The 23,783-nt window shown below is 46.2% G+C and overlaps 3 protein-coding genes and 1 gene segment (V, D, J or C); all 4 read right to left on the reverse strand.

Annotated features, from left to right (window-relative positions):
• The window catches only part of LOC128337919 (immunoglobulin lambda variable 5-52-like), a 37,757-nt gene extending 21,679 nt beyond the window's left edge, over positions 1 to 16,078 (reverse strand). Inside the window, 2 exon segments of the V gene segment in view lie at positions 15,563 to 15,885; positions 15,990 to 16,078. Of these exon segments, the coding sequence occupies positions 15,563 to 15,885; positions 15,990 to 16,035 (369 nt within the window).
• LOC128337920 (immunoglobulin lambda-1 light chain-like) overlaps positions 1 to 23,783 on the reverse strand; it is a 109,606-nt gene that overhangs the window by 36,383 nt on the left and 49,440 nt on the right. The window lies entirely within an intron of this gene.
• The window catches only part of LOC128337918 (immunoglobulin lambda-1 light chain-like), a 98,124-nt gene that overhangs the window by 12,566 nt on the left and 61,775 nt on the right, over positions 1 to 23,783 (reverse strand). Inside the window, exons 1-2 of one of the 6 annotated variants that reach the window (XM_053279607.1) lie at positions 5,913 to 6,029; positions 5,316 to 5,617 (exon numbers count right to left, since the gene is read on the reverse strand). The exons of 4 other annotated variants lie outside the window; for them this stretch is intronic. In XM_053279607.1, the coding sequence (XP_053135582.1) occupies positions 5,316 to 5,617; positions 5,913 to 5,964 (354 nt within the window). In that variant the 5' untranslated portion in view covers positions 5,965 to 6,029. Of the gene's footprint in view, positions 1 to 2,211; positions 2,533 to 2,623; positions 2,708 to 5,315; positions 5,618 to 5,912; positions 6,030 to 23,783 lie in introns of those variants that run through there. One more of the 6 variants, XM_053279602.1, reaches the window with a different exon arrangement.
• Positions 11,262 to 12,929, reverse strand: LOC128337915 (testis-specific serine/threonine-protein kinase 1-like). Its single transcript, XM_053279598.1, has one exon. The coding sequence runs from the start codon at positions 12,884 to 12,886 to the stop codon at positions 11,804 to 11,806; it is 1,083 nt and encodes a 360-aa protein (XP_053135573.1). The 5' UTR covers positions 12,887 to 12,929; the 3' UTR covers positions 11,262 to 11,803.

The raw sequence follows: 23,783 nt of genomic DNA on the forward strand, positions 1-23,783 counted from the left end.
TTCTGCTGGTACCACTGCACGCTCTTGCCCCCAATGCCATTCCCTGAACAAGTGATTCGGCCAGTCTCTCCCAGAGACACTGAACCGGATGATGGCTGCGTCACGACATACGCTGCAAAAGATCCTGAAAAAGAAGGAAACGTCTCATGAGACATTAAATGTCTGTTGGCTAAAATGACTCAGAGAAATATATTTCCCACTGGAGTATCTACCTGAGCAGAAACTGAGGAGTGGCAGGAGGATAGTGGCGCAAAGCATGATGGGAAAACCAGATGAGCTCTGCTTCCTGAAGCCAAGAACTTTTCTGGGACACCCCTCCCTACCCGCTCTTAAATCAGCAAGACACCACGCTCCTCCCTCATATTCAAATTAGTAGATATCAGCACTAACCTATGCTCCTCCTCTTCCCATGGATGTCCGGGGGCGGGGGCAAGGGGAAGTTACAGTGGGGCTTACAGGTAAAAGGGTATAAAATTGCCCCCTTGTCCCGTCAGGAAAAGTCCCTTGAAGAAGAGCAGGGAAAGGAGGTGGGAAGGAGAGGTAAAACAGTCCGCAATCCCATCCTGACCACCGCCAAGAGTGCCCTCTGAATCACCCAAGCTTTTCAGCCAAGCGATTCCTTTCGGCATTCCTCAGAGGGGTCAATTATTTCAGGAGAACAGCTCTGGGCAGCAACACTGAGGTGGAGATGTCTAAGCCAGAAGATAGCCAATCGTCTATCTTTTTGTTATAATGGCAGGGTAGGCAGCCTGGACTCTGCGGCTGATGTCGAACTTCAACTCCTATCATCCCCAGCCGTAATCTAGTAATTGGATCTGGGGATGATGGGAGTTGTGGTTCAAGAACGGCTGGAGAGTCCAGGTTGCCAGCCCCTGCCCAGTCATTCATTATAACAAGAGGCTATTTATTGACTATCTTCTCTCTTCTCTGTATTGTATTTCCGCTTTCGCAGGTCTCTACCCAGGTCAACAAATGAAGGAATTGACTCTTTCACTTTGTCTTCTGGTGTGCTGCAATCGACAGTGCCGCTGAAGCACTCCCCCACGCGGTTAATCTGCGCCCACACAGACGCTATCCCTGTTTCTAATGCAAATCTCGACAAGAAATCTCTTGTGGCAGCTGTTTGATGCTGAATTCCTGGCAGTCACCAATGAAGGAGGAACCCAGCCATTTTCAAGGTGTGAGGATTCACAGGGACAAAATGTAAAAGAAGACCTCAATGCCTTAGCGTCCCCACTCCAATGGCCAACGCCAAGCTCAGCAAGAAGCAGGCAAGAGGATTTTGACCCAGGGCCACCAGGTGGAAACAAAAGCATTCCTGCTTGTCCCCCGAAAAGCAGCCGGCTAGTCTCTGACTGAGACGTTGCCATACCCTGCCTGAACTGCTGAGGCTGTGGCTAGGATCAGTCTGTAAAGCAGCTGGCTGGCTTGCAGCTGTTTGGATGGGCCTGGACACACGACCATGGGATGGCAAGCCATGTGTCCATATATCAGGAGGCTGGGCGCAGATCTGCAATCCAGACACTGTGCAGAGTTTGAGGGGAGCAGCAGCTATACACCAGATCATTCATTCATTCATTCATTTGAAATATTTATTTATCCATGCATGCATGCATTCAAAATAAAATATCCTGTACGCTACTGCTCAGGGTGGTTCACAACATTAATACAATACATCCAATATAAAACAGTGAAATTAAACACATTGAAAACCCAAGCTGAAACCACATTTATTAGTTGCAATTTTTTTTAAAAAAAAAGTTTCTAATTAAAAATTATAAGCAAAAGTTAAAAAACGAAGAACTGAAAACGAAGATCTCTGTCTCTCAACACCTACTCTTGAGAGATCCTGGCAATTACTTGGTCTATCATTTCAAAGTTCATCCCACCATGTCAATTCCTTTGGCCCTTCTCTGCAAACCGAGCCCTCCCCACATTTAACAAGGCTGAGGGAGGATCATTTCCCCAGGGGAGTGGCTTCATCTGTGACTTCCCGGTGATTTCATGGCTGAAGTGAGATCTGAGGACAGGGATGTCCTGACCTGCATCTCGTTCTGTTCATTCGTGATGCCACACTGCCACCCTATCTACAGGTTCCTGTTTCTGAAAGTAACAGCTTGCCTTGTGTTATGTGCCTTGCCAGTTCAGCCCCCCAGGGATTAGAGCGGGAGGTTCTTGTTTCCCTTTCTCATAAGATTGAGCCACTGTGGCACACATTGCTATCCCATGCTGCACAGTAATAATCCGCCTCGTCTTCTGCCAGGGCTCCGGCGATGGTTAAATGGAAGCTGTTACTGGAGGTCTCCTTGGAGCCAGAGAAACGAGAGGGGACCCCAGAGCCCTGGTGCTTGTCAGAATCAGAATAATAATATAAGAGGTATCGTGGGGCATTCCCAGGTTTCTGCTGGTACCAGTACGTATTTTTGCCACTGATGCTGGTCTCACTGCTCATGAGACAGGAGAGTTTCACCGTGCTTCCCGATGGTTCTGAGGCTGATGGTGGCTGTGACAGTGTGAGCAGAGAATTTGAACCTGTAAAAAAAGACATTGCAGAAATCATCACACTCTGTCCACTGAACTCACATTCACCCTTATTTCAGTGTCTCCTTAACCTGCTCCGCACCTGTGCACCACATCGCTAGAAGGCTCAGAAGAGGAGCCCAGAACATCTTGGTGAGATTTGGGACCCCAATGAGAAGAGGAAACAAACCGCACAACACTGGATGCCCTTTCAACCATCCCCCTTTATATCTCTCCTATTGGTGGGGGTGGGGCAACTCTGTTCACTCTTCCAATGAATCAGCTCTGAGCTGATTGGTCCTTGTCTTCGTATGGAGAAGGCAGGACGTCCCCCTCTCTGAGTGCTTTTTCAGCTGATTGTGATAAAATGCCCACCGCTCCGGCTTCAGTGACCATGAAAGATGTCCTTTGCAGCCACTGTTTACAAATCTCCAATGAAGGAGAGCCTACTGTTCTGCTGTCAAACAGCTCTTACAGTTCTGAAATCCCTCCTCATCTCTAGCCTAGATCTGCTTGCTTGTAATCTTTGCACCTGGAATGGTTCATATATTTTGAAATCAGTTAAGCAGAACAACCATAAGAACATAAGAACAGCCCTGCTGGATCAGGCCCAACAAGGCCCATCTAGTCCAGCATCCTGTATCACACAGTGATCCACCAGATGCTGCTGGAAGCCTACCAGCAGGAGTTGAGAGCAAGCCCTCTCTCCTGCTGTTACTCCCCTGCAACTGGTACTCAGAGGCATCCTGCCTCTGAGGCTGGAGGTGGCCTATAGCCCTTCGACTAGTAGCCGTTGATAGACCTCTCCTCCATGAAGTGATCCAAACCCCTCTTCAAGCCATCCAGGTTGTTGGCTGTCACCACATCTTGTGGCAGAGAACTCCACAAGTTGATTATGCGTTCCATTAACCAGTTCCATTAGGAATCAAAGACCACACACATGTCATATGGAACAGCGGGTCCAATGGACTAAATAAGATCCAAACAGATCAACTTTCAATCTTTGCTACAATACAGGATATAGAAGAAATGTGAGGAGTTCCCCCAAGGGGCTAATTTTGCGGTGATATGTCATAACTTTAAAGGTAAAAACACGTCTTCCGTGCATGCCTATGCTATAGATTGTGATGTTTTGTTCACAAATGTTCAAAAACATTGCTCCGTACTTTTAGTTTGATTTTAGTTTCATAAAAGGGCTTTTTTCTCCAGAAATTTCCAAAACATTCCAACAGATTTCCTCAGGAGTGGCTTCTTTTTCTGCCTAGGACAAGGAGTCGATGTATTAGGTTTTTCATCACTCGCTGTTCCTAAAGGATTTTGAAACCTGGTTATTATTCCAGTCATGCCAATGTTCTTCCATGTTCTTGCAGTTGTCTTTACAGTTGTGCATGCACACATGCACGCACACACACACACACTCATTCAACACCAGGATTTACATCTGGAAGTACCAATAATGTGCTTAAATCCATCTGAGTCTGGCCACGAATGCCCAGGGCCAGAAATGTTGTGCATCCATGTTCTAAACAGAGAAGGAATATTTGCAGGAATAATTGCAGTGCAATCAGAACACAAAGGCAGGTAGCTTCATGTTGTTTGACTTTATTACAGACACTCTTAAGGAGAGGAGACCTGGTTGAAGGAGAGGAGACCTGGTCTTGTGGTAGCAAGCATGACTTGGCCCATTAGCTAAGCAGGGCCCTCCTGGGTTGATTTGAATGGGAGGCCACATGTGAGCACTGTACCACAAATTATGCAGTCAAGTTTCCCACATTTGGGGAAATCGCAGGGGTCAGCACTCCCGAAGTGCAATGGATGAGCCTCACCCTGGGAAAACCACCTAACAGGGATCCCCAGATGTTGTTGACTACAGTACCCATAATCCCCAAGCAAAAGCCACTGCAGCTGGGGATTCCGGGAGTTGTAGTCAACAACATCTGGGAATCCCTATTAGAAAGAAGACTGCTGGCCACGCTGCTGTTTCCGATGTTGATGGATGTGATTTGGGCGTGTGCACTAGCACGTCCACCCCTCTGGAATTGGTCACAGAATTCATATGCTCTGATATTGCGGGAACCAGCCCCTGCCCCTGAAGCTCCATACCTAGGAGGTGGAGGCTCTGTGCTCGGCCCTCCGGATTAGCCAGCCAGGAGCGACGCACTGCCAAAGCCCGGTGGGCAAAGCGGCAGTTGGCTGAGCCCCAACCTGTCCCACTCTGATGATGTGTCACCAGCCACGTCAAGTGCCACTGATGTGATGCAACCTGGCTTGAGCCCAGAGGTGAAGAAGGGGCAGGTCCAGCAACTGGAGGAAGGGGAAGGGGAGGGGAGGAGGGGTGGAGGTGGGCGATACGGGACGGTGAGTGTGGGGAATAGGAAGGGAAGACAAACAGAAGCAAGGCTGTGCGGCAACGTAATAAAGTCGTGGCTGAAGGGAAGGGGCGGAGCTTGGAGACGTGGATCTGGGTCCACTTCCATATTTAAGATGGTGGGAGAAGACTGTTAAGAGTAGAGGGCCTGGAACCCCTGGAGAGAGATCAGGACAAGACAGAAGAAGCAGCAGCCTTCAAGGTGATGTGAAGTAACCTGCCTGGGTCACCCTGAGGCCACTGCCATGAACTCGGGGTCGATTAAGGAATGCCTGCCCAGGACAGATACTCTTGGGTGGAATTTCAGCCTGCGGGGTCTTTTTGTGAAATGACTGCTTGGAATGAATTTTTTTAAAAAAACCCAAAACATTTCTCTTCAACAGCAGGAGGTTTTTGTCTCACTTCCTCCTTTGCTTGTATCACCGTGAGCCGTGCTGCTATCGCTATCCCACACCTGGCAGTAATAATCAGCCTCATCTTCTGCCCGTGCAGCAGTGATGGTTAATGTGGCTATGGAGCCGGAGTTGCTGCCGGAAAATCGGTCAGAAATCCCTTCAGGTCTTTGACTATCCTTGTATATAACTAGTTGAGGGGCACCATTTGCTTTTTGCTGGTACCAGTGAACATAATACTTATCAAACTTTTCTCCTGAGCAGGTGAGTTCTGCAGTTCGCCCCAGGGATACAGAGGCTGATGGTGGTTGAGAAAGCACATATTGTGCCACAGAATCTGGGGGAGAAATGGCAAAAAGGGGACAAAGATAAAGCTTTGCAATACCATAGAACTGGAATACGCCCAGAAGCCATCTAGTCCACATGGTCAGCCAGGTTGAGGCAGTATCATCCATCCATCCATCCATCCATCCATCCATCCATCCACATCGCCACGATACAACCCACACAGTCTAGATCACAGTCAAGACTAAGACATGGACAACAGAATGACAATTCTATTTGTTTAAAGAAAAGGTGGAGCCGTGATTCTTAAATCAAAAAGAGAAACCAAAGTAAAATGTTGTCAGCACCTGAGGAGTAAGTGAGGACTAAGAGAAGGAGGAGGAGTGGAGACCAGGTCATGGTGGACAATGGAGGTGACCTCTTCTTTCCTGAGACAAAGGGTGATTCTGGGTGGCTCTCACACATTCTTTAAACCCCACCACTGCTGTAGAAGTTCCCCTTAAATGCAAATATTCTCCCTGCTGATTGGTTGTCTTACAAGGTATATAAGTGACACTTTGCACCTCCTCAGCTTGAAGCACAGCCTCCATTAGCTTGGTCACCTAGAGGTGTCTATGAGGACATTTCATTTCCAAGGAAGAGAATGTGGTTGCATCAAAGAGATCGCCTCAAGGCACATTGAATTGAGTTGAATTTGAATAGAATTTTTGGACCAAATTTGAATCTAATTCACATTCGAAATGAATTTAAAAATTTATTTCATGCACATCTCTACTTTTTGGAGGCCCTGATCCAAGAGATGTGGGCAAGCAGAAAATTGAAAGGACCCCAAATCCAAGCAATCCATAATCCTGAGTTGTGGGTGGGGTAGTAGCTCAGTGGAAGAGCATCTGCTTTGCAGGTCCCAGGTTCAATCCCTAACATCTCCAGGTACGGCTGGGAGAGAATCCTGCCTGAAACCTTGGGAGCGCCGGTGTCAGTCAGTGTAGACAACACTGAACCAGATGGACCAAGAGCCTGATCCAGTATAAAGCAGCTTCCTATATTCCTCTGAGAATCTACCCTCCTGAAACTACTTCAAAGGCATCCGATTCTTTGGAGACCTTCTCTATGTTATTTTGTAGAATGTAAAACATAGGTGACGAGCTCCCTCACATGGTTAAATAACGGTGCTACAGATGGCATCATACTTGGAAATGTAAACCTTCGCCGGTCATGCACAGCATTACTAGCTTCCCTTCCCTTGTCCGTTTTACACAACAGTGCCTGATAACTTAATGGTGCAATGGTTTAACGATACCAATGGTGCAATGGTGGATCTCCACCCTAAAGCTTACAGAGCATGCCTTAAATTACATGGCTCAATTACAAACATTTCAGACAGCAGAGAGCTGGAAGAGAGGTTTATGTCTCACTTCCTCATCAGATTGTGCCACTGTGGCACGCGCTGCTGTGCCAGACTGCACAGTAATAATCAGCCTCGTCTTCTGCCAAGGCTCCTGCGATGGTTAAATGGCCGGTGTTACTGGAGGTCTCCTTGGAGCCAGAGAAACGAGAGGGGACCCCAGAGCCCTGGCCCTTGCTGGAATCGGAATAATAATATAAGAGGTAACGTGGAGAGTTCCCAGGTTTCTGTTGATACCAGTACACAGTGTAGCCACTGATGCTTGTCCTGCTGCTCATGGTGCAGGCGAGTTTAACTGTGTTCCCTGGAGTCACCGAGGCCGACGGTGGCTGAGTCAGTAGGGACTGAGACTCTGAACCTGCAAAAAGAAGAAATCATCACACTCGACCTGCTCATCAGCTCGATTCACCTTAGTAGAAAGTGAAAGGTGTCCTTAATCTGCTCCCCACCTGTGCACCACATCACTAGAAGGCTCAGAAGAGGAGCCCAGAACATCGTGATGAGATTTGGGACCCCAATGAGGAGAGGAAACAGATCCTACAATATTGGAAGCCCTTTCAGCAATTTCCCTTTATAGCTGCCCTATAAGTGGAGGCAGGGCAACTATGCTCCGCCTTCATATGTATCCGCTCTGATCTGATTGGTCTCTGTCTTCGTATGGAGTGTTTAAGGCAAGATGCATCCTTCTCTGTGTGCTTCTCCACCCTGGCTTGGTGTTGTAACTTCCCTGCTGCCTCTTTAGTTGTATTTGAACTCTCAGCAATCTTTAAAGGTAATAATGCTCATAAGGCCAGGTATGAAACTCAGTATCCATCAGAGGAATGGGGATGGAAAAGAGTAAATGGACCACATTCCCAGCACTAAAGCCTCGATTCGATTTGGTGCCAGCACAACTGCTTTGAAATCTTAAACAATTTTTTTTTTGCATTTTAAATTTTATTGGATTTTATCATGTAGCTTTTACATTCAAATTGCATTCATTTATCTAATTCTACACATAAGTAAATATTGACTTCCCGCTTGCCTATCTGCATGGTTCACAATAAATATACATATAAACCATTGCTATAATAATTCAAAACATACATACTCCACAATACTACTCGATTTTACCCAACCCAACTTGCTGTTATTACTATATTTCACACCCTACTGAAAAGTCCATATTTGAAAAATAATTCTTTAAGTAAAGCAAAAATTGTCCCCAATCTTCTTTAAAGCATTCCAAATTTTCATCTCTTATAAGTGCTGTAAGCTTTGCCATCTCGGCATATTCCAAATTTTTTATCAACCAGTCTTCTTTTAAGGGTATTTTAGTGTCTTTCCACTTTTGCGAAAACCTTAAACAATTATGAAGTCTTATTTCAGACTTCCTGCATAGCAAACTTTACTTCTACGTTCTCGCTGCACATTTATAAAGGGGGATATTCAGGATTCTTCTGCTACACAGAAATCTTGTGCAGGGACATCAATTAAGGGTATTCCAGATTTCTCCTTGGCAATGTTTTCTGTGCAGAAAATAGGGAAAGATGCAACTCTTGGCAGGGGACGAGCCTTGGTCTGTCCTTGCCTCGTAACACTAATAAACAGGTAGTGAATTCTGTGTATTTAGATCAAGCATGCCCCTTAATGGTCTTCAGTCAATTAAATGTATTACAGTCCACAACCGGCTTATAAACAGAGTGAGAAGTGGGGGTGGGGAAGCAGAGTATTCAGTCCAAGCATAAACGGTACAGTGTATATTTTTCTCTAGAAGATCGGTTTAATCATTCTGATTGTGTGGCGTACGCATGTGTTGGACTAATACCTACTAACTGAGCAAAGAAGCACTGTTTAAAGCGGTGATTCTCCTCTGTTTAACCAGGGGAGGGGGGAGGAACTGGCCCTCTCTATCCCCAGCACAACATCCCTCCAGTAGCTGTTGCTGGTGTCCACCTTGTGCATCTCATTAGACTGTGAGCCCTTTGGGAACAGGGAAGCATCCTTATTTATTATTATTTTCCCCCTCTGTAAACTGCTTTGAGAACTTTTGCTGGAAAACAGTGCATAAGTACTACTGCTACTAGTAGTAGTGGTAGTAGGTTATGTGTGGGGAAGAGGGCTGAAGCCTTCCCCATAGCCTCTCATTTCAAGACAGAGGTTTGAACTGGGAACATTCTGGTTTGTAGCTCCTTCTTTTTCCATCACTATGCTGTGCTTACTCTCTACCCGAGGTTAATGGTTCTGACTGTTCCTCTCTGACATGTGTATATCCAGTTCAGCCCCCTTGGGGAATACAACAGGAGGTTTTTGTCTCGTTTCCCCATCAGATCTCATCACTGTGAAACGTGCTGCTACTGCCATCATATGTTGCACAGTAATAATCAGCCTCGTCTTCTGCTTGGACTCCAGTGATGGTTAAATGTCCGGTGTTACTGGAGGTGTCTATGGAGCCAGAGAAACGAGCAGGGACCCCAGAGCCCTGGTGCTTTAAAGATTCTGAATAATATGCTAATAGGTACCGTGGGGCATTCCCTGGCTTCTGCTGGTACCAGGAGACAAAGTAGCTTCTGATGCTGGTCCCGCTGCTCACGACACAGGAGAGTTTTACTGTGTTTCCTGGTGACACCGACACCGATGATGGCTGTGACAGTGTGGGCTGAGAATTCGAACCTGGAAGAAATATAGAAGAAACCATCACGCTCAGTATGCTCATCAGCTGAATTCACCTTAGCGGCAATTTCAATGTCTCCTTAACCTGCTCCCCACCTGTGCACCACATCACTAGAAGGCTCAGAAGAAGAGTCCAGAACATCTTTGTTTTGCTGAGATTTGGGACCCCAATGAGAAGATGGAACAAAATCTCACCACACTGGAAGCCCTTTCAGCAGACGCCCTTTATATCCACCCTTTTAGTGGAGGCAGGACAGCTGTGTTCCACCTTCTCATTTATCAACTCAGATCTGATTGGACCTTGCCTGCTTGTGCAGACATAAAGGCAGGATGTGTCCTCCTCTGAGCACTTCTTCTTCACTCGGGCTTCGTGGTCTAAAATCCCCCTTGTCCATTGAATCTGAACTCTTTACCTGTCTTAGGAGGGAATAGTGATAAGGTCAGGTGTGCAGCTTAGTTTAGATCAGGGAAATTGAGGAGGGAAAGGGTTAATGCACTCCTTCCCCAGCACCACAGTTCTGCACTGTAACCTTTAAAACACCCTGAAACCTTATTGCAAATGTGGCTTCTCTTCTCTACTTTTGTGCTGTATAATGTGATTTTTAATGTGATTTTTAAAACGATACCTTAAATAAATCAGTTATTCAGCTTTCTACCAGAACCAACTAGTGCTCCTCAGATTAGTACATCTGTTGCAGAAGAATAATCTTCTCCTGGCAAGAAACCACAAAGAGTTTGTTGTTAGAAAATAAAATGTGATCTCTCTTGTCCTCTTTTGGACTCTGGACGGTGGTGGTGCCACAGATCGTGAGCATTTATGTGTTAGAGATCTTGAGAAGTACATAAGGTAACCTGCCCACTTCTTTTCCTGCACTGAGCTAGGGGTTCGACTAGAAGACTCCCATGGTCCTGTCCAACTCTTTGGCCACATTCTCACGTAACGCAGAACTGCAGTTGAACAGACCTGTGGTTCTGCAGACACAAATGCAGGGAACCGTAGTCAGGCATGGCAATGAAACGAAGATTGGGTCTCCAGTCTGAACCCTCAGGTTGAATAAGTGTTTGTCACCTCAACCCGAGGTTCCCAGCAGCCTGCAGTACGTCTGAATTCGTAACGGCAGACTACTGGCCTTGGAACAGGAGTTGTGGGAGGAAGCTCAACATCATCATCATCAGACTGTGTGATTATGTTACTCATTGCTGTACCTCACTGCACACAGTAATTGTCACGGGTTTAACGTTGTTTAATGTTGGAACATCTTACTGAGAAGTTGGGCAGGGTAACAAAACCAAAACAGAAAAAAACAAAGGAAACACAGATCTGTTGCAGATTTATATCTCTGTAATTAAAAGGACCACAGGTTTACTTTGCAAAATTACCTGGGAATTACCTTACAAGCCCCCCTAAATGGCATAGGTACACTAAGAGAGTATCTTCTTCAGCACAATCCTCACTTTATATTAAGGTCACTGAGGGAGGTCCATCTCCAGCTGCTTATAGTTTGTCCAGAAGTGAATAAATATGGTGTTAAATCCCATGTTTTTGAGGTCAGGGAAACCAATGGACATGTTATCAGTACCACTGATGACATGATGGATGATAATCAAATAGATGGTAATTAAACAGAAGACATGGATCTGGGGTTTTATGCTTTATTTCTGCCTTTAGAAGTACTGTAGGAAAAGTAGGTATTGAAGTAAAAAAGAAAAAAAAAGTAGAAAAGTAGTTACTTCTCTAAATGTAGTTCCTATTTAGAAAATAAAAAGCAGGGCAAATGTACTTAAGTGAAAATAGCGCAAAGTAGAAGTTAAGCAAAAATAAAAAGCGATCCTTCCTTAAGTTAAATTTTTTTAGCAGTCTTTTAGAGATCCATAAAGTAAAATAAAGTATAATTGTGTGTGTGTATGCGTGTGTGTACACAAACACACATTTATACTTTCTTTTATTTATATATCTAATATAAAATAAAATAGAATAAAAGCTTGCTTCTTAAAATAAAAGTAACACAAAAGGAGTTAAGGAAAAATAGAAAAGTAAGTATTTAGAAATACTGTATTTCTGCCTTTCGAATGACTTATAAGACAGACACTGAAAGAAAGAGGAAACATTTGCTCCTCCTCACTAAAACTCAGTTTACATCATAGATGTAGCTCTCTCTATTTTGCCCTTGCATGTGACTATTAGAACTCCGCTTCCTGCAACTGGGCCGTTAGTCGGTTGATGTCGTCTTGCTTTTCTGTCAGTTCCTCTGCTTCTTGTAGTGCTTCGAGTCTGACGGGTGGCTCTGGCTTGAAAATGCTTTCCAGATCTGCCTTCTGCTCCGCCTTCTGTACGCCCGCCATCCGAGAGCTCTCTCCGTTCTTGGCGACAGACACCATGGACACAGCTCTGGATTTGGCGGGCAGCATCCAAATGTGGTTGATCACCTCTTCGATCCGCAGTCGTCGGGTCACATCCGGCTGCAGCATGCGATAGATCAGGTCTTTGCACTCCGTAGTCAGGTTTTTAGACTTGGGGAAATGTACTCGGTGTTCCTTCTGGAGCTTCAACATTTTCCGAATGTTGGAGTCATCGTAAGGCATGGAGCCACAAACCATGATGTACAGGATGATGCCGAGACTCCATATATCATAGATCTTGGGCTCGTAGGGGATGCCCTGAAGCACTTCTGGGGCTGCATAAGCAGCTGAACCACAAAAGGTTTTGCTGTGGATCACTTTGCCCTCGTCATCACGGGCCAACCGTTTGGCGAAGCCAAAGTCCGAAAGCTTGATGTGATAATCTTTGTCCAGAAGGAGATTTTCACACTTCAAGTCCCGGTGGACAATGTCGGCATCGTGACAATACTTTATGGCCGCACATAACTGACGGAACATCTTGCGTGCAATTTCCTCAGGCATGGCCCCTTTGGTCTTGACAAACTCCAGCAGATCCCCATGGAAGCCAAGTTCCATCACGATGTACACTTTGCCATCCGACGTTTCAAAGATCTCATAGGTTTTTATGATGGATCGGTGGTTCATTTTGGCTAAGATGTCGATTTCTCTTGGAAGAAACTTCTCCAGAAAGTCCTGAGGAGCCTTTTTCCGGTCTATGATTTTTACAGCAACATCGAACTTCAGTCGTTCGGAATAGGCCGATTTCACCTTGGCGTAAGAGCCTTCTCCTAAATTGCCTCCCATAATGTAGCCTCTTTTCTTGAGGATTGCAGCATCATCCATGACTTTGGTCACGTGGCTAACGTATGTTTCCAGCCAGTTCATGTGTATTCCATGGTGGTCATCTGGAGGTTGCCTAGTTCTTGGAAGATGCGGAACGTTGAGCATTGTGTAATAAATGATGTCATAGAATGTTAGAGTTGGAAGGGACCTCGACGGTCTTCTGTTCCAACTCCCTGATCCATGTGATGTCACAAAGCAGACCTGAGAGGAGTTGTTCGTGAATTATTCCATCTTGTTCAGATCTAGTATAAGATCCGAACAAGGATCTTATACTAGAACTGAAGCCATTCTGGTTCATCCTTGACTGTCACCCCATCTCAGAAAAGAGAGATTAGAAGTGGAAAAGGTACATCAAAGGGCAACCAAAACAATCGTGGGGATTTCAGAACCCAGCCCAGGGCATGGTGTTCATGAAGCATGGTGAGGTGGTTGACTCAGGTGGTGGATTATTGGGGCGGCAGTAGAATGCCAAGATGCTCCCATCCACAGCCATCAGAACAGCTCTTCGGGACCACTCTTGCATGCCGTACAAGGAGTGCCTCTCTCTCCTCACTCTCCAAGAGCAAGGCATCAGCCCCGAGTGCTGAGCAGGATCGCAAGAGCTGGATGGTGCGATGCTATTGGCTTGTTGCTCCAGCAGATCACAGAAGATAGTGGAACACTACTAGAGAGTGTTGCTCCAGCAGTTTCCTGAAGCAGATTGTTGGATTTTTCAGCTGCTGCCTGGGCAGAGGGAGCTGACTTTGTCCCTTCTCTAGGGAAGGCTCTATGTCTTAAAGGGGCCATGCCTGATCTCCTAGGTGCCGACTCTGGCAATGCTGGAGGGCTTCTAATACGACTGCAGGTCCTAAGGGGACTCTGCCAAGTTAGGGGAAGATAGCAAGGCTGTGTCCCCATGGTGGAGGTCCTGGCTTAGGTTCTCCTGGAATGTGTGGGGTGTTTCCATAGAATGGGGTCATATGGGGCTGGGTCTCCCATCATCCCTATTGGCCACTGTGGCTGGGGATGATGGGAGGGTAGTCCAGCAACAGCTGTTGTTGTTGTGCTGCACTGCTTTTGACATTCTGTCTACCTCTGCTGTTTCATTAATAATTTCCTTTTATTGCTTGAAAAAATCTGAAGGCTGTGTGTTTCTCTTCTCACTGCTATAGCAATTCAGCTTCACCTAGGATGTGGGGAGAGAGAGAGAGAGAGAGAGAGAGAGAGAGAGAGAGAGAGAGAGAGAGAGAGAGTCAGATTCTCACTCTGCTGAACAAAACCACAGGATCACTGCAATCAGGCAGTTATCCCCATCCACTTCCATCCCCAGGGAGTTGTGGAAGGATCATATAAAGCAACAATGTGATTGGGGAGTTATTTGCAAACTCCCTCCTGGGCCTTTGAGCCTACCTAATCACCTCTACCTCTGTAGAGCTCAAAGGTGCCATTTAGTGGTCATAACTGGAGATTCCATGGTTATTGAGTTCCATGAGGCTGAGGTCAATATCTAGAGAGCTTCAGTAAATCACATTTCACAGACAGCTGGTGTCAAAGATTACTTGAAGTAGACGTCTTCCAACACACTTCCAAAAAATTCTGAGCATGAAAGCTGTGCTAAGGTTTCACAGTCCTTCATTTCCCTTGTCCTTTTTAGGAGGTATCAGACCACATTAGTCCACACTTCGATGTAGGCATAGAGTGGAGTAGGGATTATTACTCCATTCATCATCTCAGGCTCTGCTCATGGCCTCCCCACTAACAGAGATCTAAAAATCCAGATCAAATAAACCTTGAGGGTTTCTATGTAAACACATACACATGTAGAATCTGTTACATTGACGATTGAGATAAAAGGGTATAGGATAAAACAAAATTCAAAAGAAAGAAAAAGGAGGGACGTATAAAATTGACCGTTTCTGACACACCACAGGCGGAATTTAATTGCAGCCGTACAGGAATGAGAGGAACCATGTATTTGAAATGCAGCTCAGGATAGAAAGAACAATACAGAAACATGTGGCCAACTGTCTTGATATTCCCGTTTCCACAAGGGCACAGTCTGTACAAATAGGGACCTCTCCTATACCTACCCTCTAGTGAGTTTAATATTATTCAAGAACATTGGGGACCTCTTACCCACAAAGAGTAGCATGTGAAAATATTGCCCTGTGCTTATTTTTGGTTTGGGTTGGAGTGCTGTATTGTACCCAGAAATCCATTCCTACATCAATGTCACATGATTTGGGGAGGAAAGCTGGTCTTGTAGTAGCAAGCATGACTTGTCCCCTTAACTAAGCAAGGTCCACCCTGGTTGCATATGAAAGGGAGACTAGAAGTGTGAGCACCGTTTCTCCTCAGGGGATGGCGCCATTTTGGGAAGAGCATCTAGGTTCCAAGTTCCCTCCCTGGCAGCATCTCCAAGACAGGGCTGAGAGAGACTCCTGCCTGCAACCCTGGAGAAGCTGCTGCCAGTCTGTGTAGACAATACTGCACAAGATGGTCCAGTTGCTCTGACTCAGTATATGGCAGCTTCCTATGATCTGTGATTTTGCCTTTTGGAAAAAAAAACTATTTCCCAGTGGGAATGAATTGCAATGGGTTCAACTCAGATTTCAATGTTTTTAGTAGCTCTGACATGCCGCATTTCATGCCGCATTGCAACAGCCCAAGGCAGCCCCCCATAGGGAATAGAATGGGAGGTTTTTGTCTCATTTCCCCATTGAATCACATCACTGTGAGCGTCTGGCTTGAATTATGCCATGTTGCACAGAAATAATCAGCCTCGTCTTCTGCCAGGGCTCCCGCAATGGTTAGGTAGCCAGTGTTCTTGGACGTATCTCTGGAGCCAGAGAATCGAGTGGGGACCCCAGCGCCCTGGTCCTTGTATGACTCTGAAAAGTAACGTAAGAGGTACCGTGGGGAATTGTCAGGCTTCTGCTGGTACCAGGACACATAGCTATCAAAGCTGAATCCGCTGCTCATGGCACAGGAGAGTTTCACCGTGCTCCCTAGGGACACTGGGTCTGACAAAGGCTGTGACAGCGTGGGCTGAGAGTTTGAACCTGCGGGGAAAAGCATGGAGGAAATGCTTAAACTTGCATCACTTTCAGCTGGATTCATCATTGCAGCATCGTCGGGGTGGGGTGGGTGGGTCACCAATTCCTACCTGTACAGCACATCACGAGGAGGCTAACAGTGGGAACCCAGAACATGGCGTAGAAATCTGGAGCTCCAACAAGGAAAGGAAACCAAACCTGTAGCAGCACTAAACGTCACTCCCTGATACGCGTGCCCTTTATATCAGCCCAGTTGCTGGAGGCGTAGCATTTACCCTCCTCCTTCATGTTCCCAGCTTCAATCTGATTGGTCTGTGGGGTGGTGGGGCTACTTAAAGGCAGGATGTGCTCATCTCTGTTGAGTCCTTGGGGTCCATAACCCAATAACACCCAAGCAAGCGGTTATTTTATTTTATTTATCTAAAATATTTCTATACTGCCCCAAACTTGCGTCTCTGGGCGATTTCCAGTTAAAATCATTTGAAACATCAAATCAATTAACAATTAAATTCATTAAAAACATTAAAAATATTTAAAACCCAGTATTAAGATTTTTAAAACTATAAATCTAATTAAAAGCCTGGATGGATAAATGTGTCTGCATGCCTTTTTAAAAGTGGCCAGAGATGAGGAGGCTCTTATTTCGACAGGGAGCGCATTCCAAAGTCCAGGGGCTGCAATGGAGGAGGCCTGTTCCCGAGTAGCCACCAGACAAGTTGGCGGCAATCACAGGCGAACCTCTCCAGATGCTCTTAACAGGCGGTGGGGCTCATGGCGAAGAAGACATTCTCTTATATACCCAGGGCCTAAGCTGTTTAGGGCTTTATCACCAGCACCTTGTATTTTGCCCGGAAACGTATCGGCAGCCAGTGTCGTTCCTTCAGCACAGGAGTAATATGGTCTCTCCTAGACGACCCAGAGGCCAACCTGGTTGCCGCGTTCTGGACCAACTGTAGTTTCCAGACTTTGTACAAAGGCAGCCCCACATAAAGCGCATTGCAGTAATCCAGCCTAGGGGTTACCAGCAGATGTACCACCATTTCGAGGTTGGTTATGCCAGTTCAAGCAATCACACACACACACACACACACAATCTACATGCATGCATGCACGCAATCTCTCCCCTCTTCCTCCCCACCCCCCTTTCCACACACACACACACACACACACACACACACACACACACACACACACCCCTCCAGCTGTTCAGGAACTACACCTCCCACCAGATTTAGTAGCTAACAGTCAGGGATTATGGGAGTTGTAGCCGAGCATCTGTAGGAGTGAAGCATGGCGAGGTTGCCTAGAATGGAAACTCCAGATATAGCACAAGTAGCTAGTGCACCATAGGAACATCGGAAGCTGCCATGTACTGAGTCAGACCCTTGGTCCATCTAGTTCAGGGTTGTCTACCCAGACTGGCAGCGGCTTCTCCAAGGTTGCAGGTAGGAGTCTCTCTCAGCCCTCTCTTGGAGATGCTGCCAGGGAGGGAACTAGGGACCTAGATGCTCTTCCCAGAGCAGCTCCATCCCCTAAGAAGGGGAATCTCTTCCAGTGCTCACACTTCTAGTCTCCCTTTCATATGCAACCAGGGTGGACCCTGCTTAGCTAAGGGGACAAGTCATGCTTGCTATCACAAGACCAGCTCTCCTAGCTCTCCTACTAGTAAAAGGATTTGCAGTTTTCTAGCATATGAACGTCTTATCTTGCTGTGTGCTTCTAGTCTTTTGTTTTTTGTTTTTAGCTCTATGAGAGCTTATTCCTCCAGTGGGAGAGTTTGTCTGGTTTTTCCGGGAAAATAATGCATTTTCTCAAGGCTTTGGATTATTTTGATAGTCTGGACAGGGTCTGGAACTGAAAAGGGTCTGTGGAAATGGAATGTTTCTGACTTTTGAGGTTTGGTTGGGGAGTTTCATGTTCTTCTTTGGTCCGTCATGCTTCACCTGGATTTTATAAACGTGTTATGCCAGTTATGCTTGAGATGTGAACAAGTTTCATAATGACTAATACCTTGGGTTATATTTCTAATTATAAAGACTTCATGTATGTTTGTAGTCGTTCTATATTTATATGGTGTATGGTAGCTCACAGACTGAGCAGGAAAGCTCTTATCTTAGCAACCGACACGCTTGCTGGTTTGGAGCCCTTTTAAAGGCAGGTTGGCTCTGGGTCTACTAAGGACTTGGAGTGAATCTATGCATGGCTGCAGCTCTCTCGCATCATCCATGGTCCCGGCACCCGCTGTTTTGTGTATCTGTGGCCGGGCCATTTGTACCTGGCCTTGTTATCTGCAAATCGAAAAAAAGTTAAAATTTGCCTATCTGCGGTTGCTAGGTGGCCGGAAATTTATTTTATTTTTATTTATTTTATTTTTTTTATTTTTTTTACATTTTATATCCCGCTCTTCCTCCAAAGAGCCCAACGCGGTGTACTACATACTTAGATTTCTCCTCACAACAACCCTATGAAGTAGGTTAAGCAATGTCCTAACTGAGGTCTTTTCTGGCCCCCATTTTGATGACCGGAACCATTTTGTGGCTCTTTCCTCAAAATGGTAGTGGGCTACTCCCCAACAGGGGTCTGGGGCAAAACAGAATCTGGCTCTTCATCTCAGGTGACACAACACTTTGGAAACACCAAAGTGGGCTCAAATGTACCAATTTTATGCCTGTATGGACCCATAACCACCTAATGGCCCAGTGGAGAAATGACTTGCCTAGCGAGCAAGAGGTTGCCGGTTTGAATCCCCGCTGGTATGTTTCCCAGTCTATGGGAAACACCTATATCGGGCAGCAGCGAAAGAGGAAGGGGCTGAAAAGCATCATCACATACTGCACGGGAGATGGCAGTGGTCAACCCCACCTGTATCCTACCAAAGACAACCACAGGGCTCTGTGGTTGTCAGGAGTCGATACCGACTCGACAGCACAACTTTACCTTTTCTGAACCTATTTGCCTTTATTGTGTCACAAGACTATTGGTTTTGGTGCCACAGATGAACACCTCTGGAATTTGCTCCTGAACTAATATAGTCTCCCTTGGGTAGAATTGAAACCTGCTGAAAAACTCATCCAATGAGTGTTTGTTATAGTCCGTGAGCCAAGCCCACAAATTTTGGCCATTGGGAGCACCACAGAAGGCGGACACTCCTGGTGGGTTTTGGCAACATTTCTTCCCCTAGATTTGGAAAATAGAGATTGTGAGACTTACTACTTTCTGTGTGTGATCACACATTCCCATTCCTCTGACAACATCAATAAAATTTTATAGTAGGTATTGTGTCTTTCAAACTTTTAAAAGCTTTTAAAACACCATTGCAAATTTGGCCATTGCTGGTTCGATGGTCAGGACAATCAAAGCATGATATCTCAACGAAAACTCCAAGTCTTGCAATGATATAACCTCTTTTCCATGTCTGGGGTGTACTGTAGACACTGCAAAAATTACAATGGACATTTGTCCCCTTAGATGATACTGACACCCCAGCTGGTTCATATATTGCTATTAACAGAATGACCAAAGAGCATTTCTCCTTGAGAGCAAGAGGTTTTTGTCTCACTTCTCCCTTTGCTTCAGTCACTGTGAGACGGACCATACTCTACAAAGCTGCTGCAACAGTAATAATCAGCCTCGTCTTGTGCCTGGACGGCAGTGATGGTTAAAGTGGCCATGGTACCAGAGCTGCTTCCTGAAAACCGGTCAGGTATCCCTGTTGGTCTTTCACTATCCTTGTATATAATTAGTTGAGGGGCACTGTTAGCTTTTTGCTGGTACCAGTAGACATAACGCTTGTCAAAGTTTCCTCCTGAGCAAGTGAGCTGGATAGTTTGTCCGAGAGATGCAGAAGCTGATGTCGGCTGAGTGAGGACGTTCTGGGCGACAGAACCTGAAATGAAAAGAAGAAAAGGCCATCGCAAAACAGAACTGGAGGGGACTTCATGACTACTCTGCTCTCTTCCCCATCGCCCTCAGAAAGTCATGGCGTAAATAAGGACTATTCATCCACCAACCCTTCAAGGATCAACTCATCTGGACTAGAAAGTAAAGAATAAAGGATATATAGTAACATGTCCCCACCCCACCCCCGTTGGGATTCCATGAATGAAATTAGTGCAAAACTAAAGAGAGAAGTCAAAGTAATGCCCAATGCAGCACCTGGGCAGTAAGTGAGCACAAAGAGGAGGAGAAGGAAGACTGGAGAGCAGACCATGGCGGGCAAAGCACGTGGACTCTTATTTCTCAAGCGACCACGTTTGCTTCTGGGTGGCTCTCTCCTGGCCCCTTAAATCTCACCAGAGCTACTGAATGTCCCTTTTATGCAAATGCCCTCCCTCCTGATTGGTTGTTGATACTTGCACAATGCATATGAGAGTAGGGGCGTTCCTTCCATGAGGCAAGGTGAAGCACTCATTTCAGGCAGCAGATTCCTGGGGCAACTCCAAGATGCCCGCCTTCCCCACTGCTTTTTTTTTAAAAAGGAAAGAGGGAGAGCAGGTTGCACATCAGTGGCAGTGGGGTTTAGCACCCCGCCTAGGTGAACAGGGGTCTTGAGCCACCACTGTAAGATTGGTACAAAGGGCCTCTCATGTCAGGTTGTGGATTCCTTTAGTTTGCCCACATCTCACTATGGCTGGGAAAAGCTTTACTTTACATCAGGTTGCACAACTCCAGCCCTCCAGCTGCTTTTTTGACTACGACTCCCATCATCTCCAGCCATGGTGGCCAATGTTCAAGGATGATGGGAGATGTAGTCCAAAAGCTGAAGTTGCTTTACACAAGAGCAGCTCAACTTCGGCCGTCCAGCTGTTGTTGGACTACAACTCCCATCTTCCCAGCCACAGTGGCTAAGGGAAGATGGGAGTTGTAGGCCCACATTTGCAAGAAGGCCGACGCTGAGCATCCCTGCTTTACATGATACTGTGGATGACTCCCTCCCACCAGATCTTTGCAGAAAGCCCATTTTTATGAGTGACAGTCGTTTCTAGACCAAGCCTGCCCTCTAGTGGCCTTCACTGCCATTTGCAAAGTGTTTCGGTAACCTGGCAAACCCAACTCGGCCGTTACCAGTGCAGAGGGCTAAAAAACCCCCATCCCCAATTATGTGGTGCTAATTAATGGAAATTAATTGGATGTGCATACAGTCATTTTTCATTTCCTTTTATGATAGTCGGTGACCAATCACCAAACATCATAACCAGCATTTCTTTATATACAGAAAATACAGACGTGCATACATAACATCCTCTTAATTTACCATAAGATCCTCTTAATTTAAAATAACGCTTTCAAACACTGGGGGGGGGAGAGTCCATTTCCCCCTAAACATTTTGATATGGCAATTCTGGGGGGAAAGGAGTTTTTGTTGAACTTTATTAGTCAATGGCTTAGGAACCAAGGAAGCTGCCTTATCCCGAGTCAGACCCTTGGTCCAGCTCGCTCAGTATTGTCTACACTGACTGGCAGCAGCTTCTCCAAGGTTTCAGGAACCCTGGAGAACAGCTTCCCCAGCCCTACCTGGAGATGCCAGAAATTGAACCCAGGAACGTCTGTGTGCAAAGTAAATGCTTCACCACTGAGTTATGGCCCCATCCCCTAAGGGGTATATCTTACAGCAGACAGTGCTCACATGTAGTCACCCATCCAAATCCAAACCAAGATGAACCCTGCTTAGCAAAGTGGACTCCTCATGCTCCCTATGGCAAGAGCAATGCTTCTTCCGGTCCTGTGAGAGAGAGCATGAATTGTCCGCTTTGCTAAGATGGGTTCGTCGTGGTTTGCGTTTGTATGATTACACACTCCTTATTATTCCACCTTCAGTCCAAATGATGGGAGAAGGGTCCTACAGCACAAATGCAATCCATGGAGGCTCTTCATTTATCCTAGCAGCATGGATCGGCTCTGCACTTGAACACACCCCCATCAGTGGGGCATTGCACAATATCTCACTGCACAATATCTCACTGCGCAATATCTCATGCGCAACCTACCAGCAGCATAATGCACAATATGCATGCCGGTATGTTCTCTACCCACAATCCACGGAGATCTGACATAAGCTGATGGAAAAGAATAACTTCTTAGTGGGAATAAACTCAAATGTGCTTCTTCCTAATACTAAATGCTCTAAGAACGGCCTGATGGGGTCTCTGCAGGGCATGAAATGCCTGCCCAGTTCAGAACCCCCTTAGGGAATCCAATGAGAGGTTTTTGTCTCATTTCCTCATTGAATTATGTCACTGTGAAAGTTCTGCTGCCCGTTGTATTCGACGGCGCAGTAATAATCAGCCTCATCGTCTGCCAGAGTCCTGGTGATGGTTAAGTAGCAGGTGTTACTGGCAGCGTCTTTGGAACCAGAGAAACGAGAGGGGACCCCAGAGGCTTGGTGAACGTTGGCATCCGAATTATACCACAGAAGGTACCGGGGGGAGTTCCCAGGCTTCTGCTGGTACCAGTACACGGTGTAGCTGCTGATACTGGCTCCTTTGGCCATGCCGCAGGGAAGTCTCACAGTGTTCCCTGCTGACACAGATGCTGATGGTGGCTGGGACAAGAGATGCTGAGAGTGGGAACCTGGAGAAAGGATTGGGTAGAAAATAAATGCACACATAACTGGGCAGCCAGCGGCCATATTTACCATAGAGTCCTATGGCTTGCAGGGCCAGGGAAAGGGTGCTGCTGCAGCACTGAGGGCTATCTCTCTGCTGTGTTCGGGGATGCTGGACGACCCAGCTCAGGGTTTTCTTCCCTCCCAGAGTGTGCGACAGCCTGATTATGTGGGGGTTGAGTAAATAAACCAAACCAGGGGCTTGGGACATCTGGAAGGGATAGGATGTGAGCATGCCTTCCCTCTAGCCCACCCCAGTATGGTCATGAGAACAAGTGCATTGTGGACTTTCCACCACGCTCTTACCTCTGCAGCCCAGGATGAAAAGGCTAAGAACAGCAGCCCAAGTCATCATAAGTCTTTTGCAAGCAGCCTTACGTTATGGTTCCAAAGTTGTGAGATAAATTCTTTGACGATGTACCACGTGAGCAAATAGTGTGGAAAATACAGCGCATGTTCAATTTATTTTTAGCATACTTCCCCCTAAGTAAGCTCATGAGATCTTCAAGGTGTGTCTCTGTGTGTGTGTTCTTATCAACTTCACAATGTCTGGACTGATTTGGACCAAATTTGGTAAAGTTGTCAGGACACATAGGGACACCTCAATGGCGTCGTTTCTGATGATGTCATCCCCCCCAATTCAAGATGGTGGATGCATCAATATTTGAGGAGGAATTAACTTTGTAACTTTGCTTACTCTCTGCATTCTGAAGTAGTATAGGCCTGAGAGATCTCCACCTTTCTTTGTATCTCTCAGCTGTTGCTGGCTGAGAACTAGGCCAGAAGAACTGGGTCAGATCCCTGAAACCACTGGAAACCAGGACAATCTGAAAGAGGAGCTGGTGGATGGATGCCCAAAGTCTTCATCATTATCATTGTTGCAATTACCTATCTATATATTTCTCTAAGGCGTACCTGTCACTAATCCCATGTGTGGCAGCTCTCACTAGAGTTCATGAGTGAGCTGCTGACAGGGGGAGAGGAAAGCATCGGTGACGGCGGAAAGGCGGGCAAGGCAGGAAACAAAATGGTGGCGGGGAAAAACAAAATGGCGGTGGAGGGTGGGCAGGGGAAACTAGAGGCTCAGATGGTCTGCACCCGGCCCAGCTAGTTATTATTATTACAAGGACAACAGGGACTGTGTGAGCTTGCACCAATGCATACATCCCTGGGATCACTGAAACTGGACCATGAGTTGACCCTAGTAGTCAACCCTACAGTTCTGAGGCCAGTGCAAATATAAACAGGGCATGAGAGCAAGTATCTTTGCTCTGCCTTCTGTGTTTTTGTCTCAGTTCCT

The sequence above is a fragment of the Hemicordylus capensis genome, chromosome 15, assembly GCF_027244095.1.
Source record: "Hemicordylus capensis ecotype Gifberg chromosome 15, rHemCap1.1.pri, whole genome shotgun sequence".
Lineage (NCBI taxonomy): Eukaryota > Metazoa > Chordata > Lepidosauria > Squamata > Cordylidae > Hemicordylus > Hemicordylus capensis.

What these genes read in the sequence shown, in the direction of transcription:
- LOC128337915 (XM_053279598.1), bottom strand. Translation starts at nt 12,886, where the DNA reads ATGAACTGGCTGGAAACATACGTTAGCCACGTGACCAAAGTCATGGAT.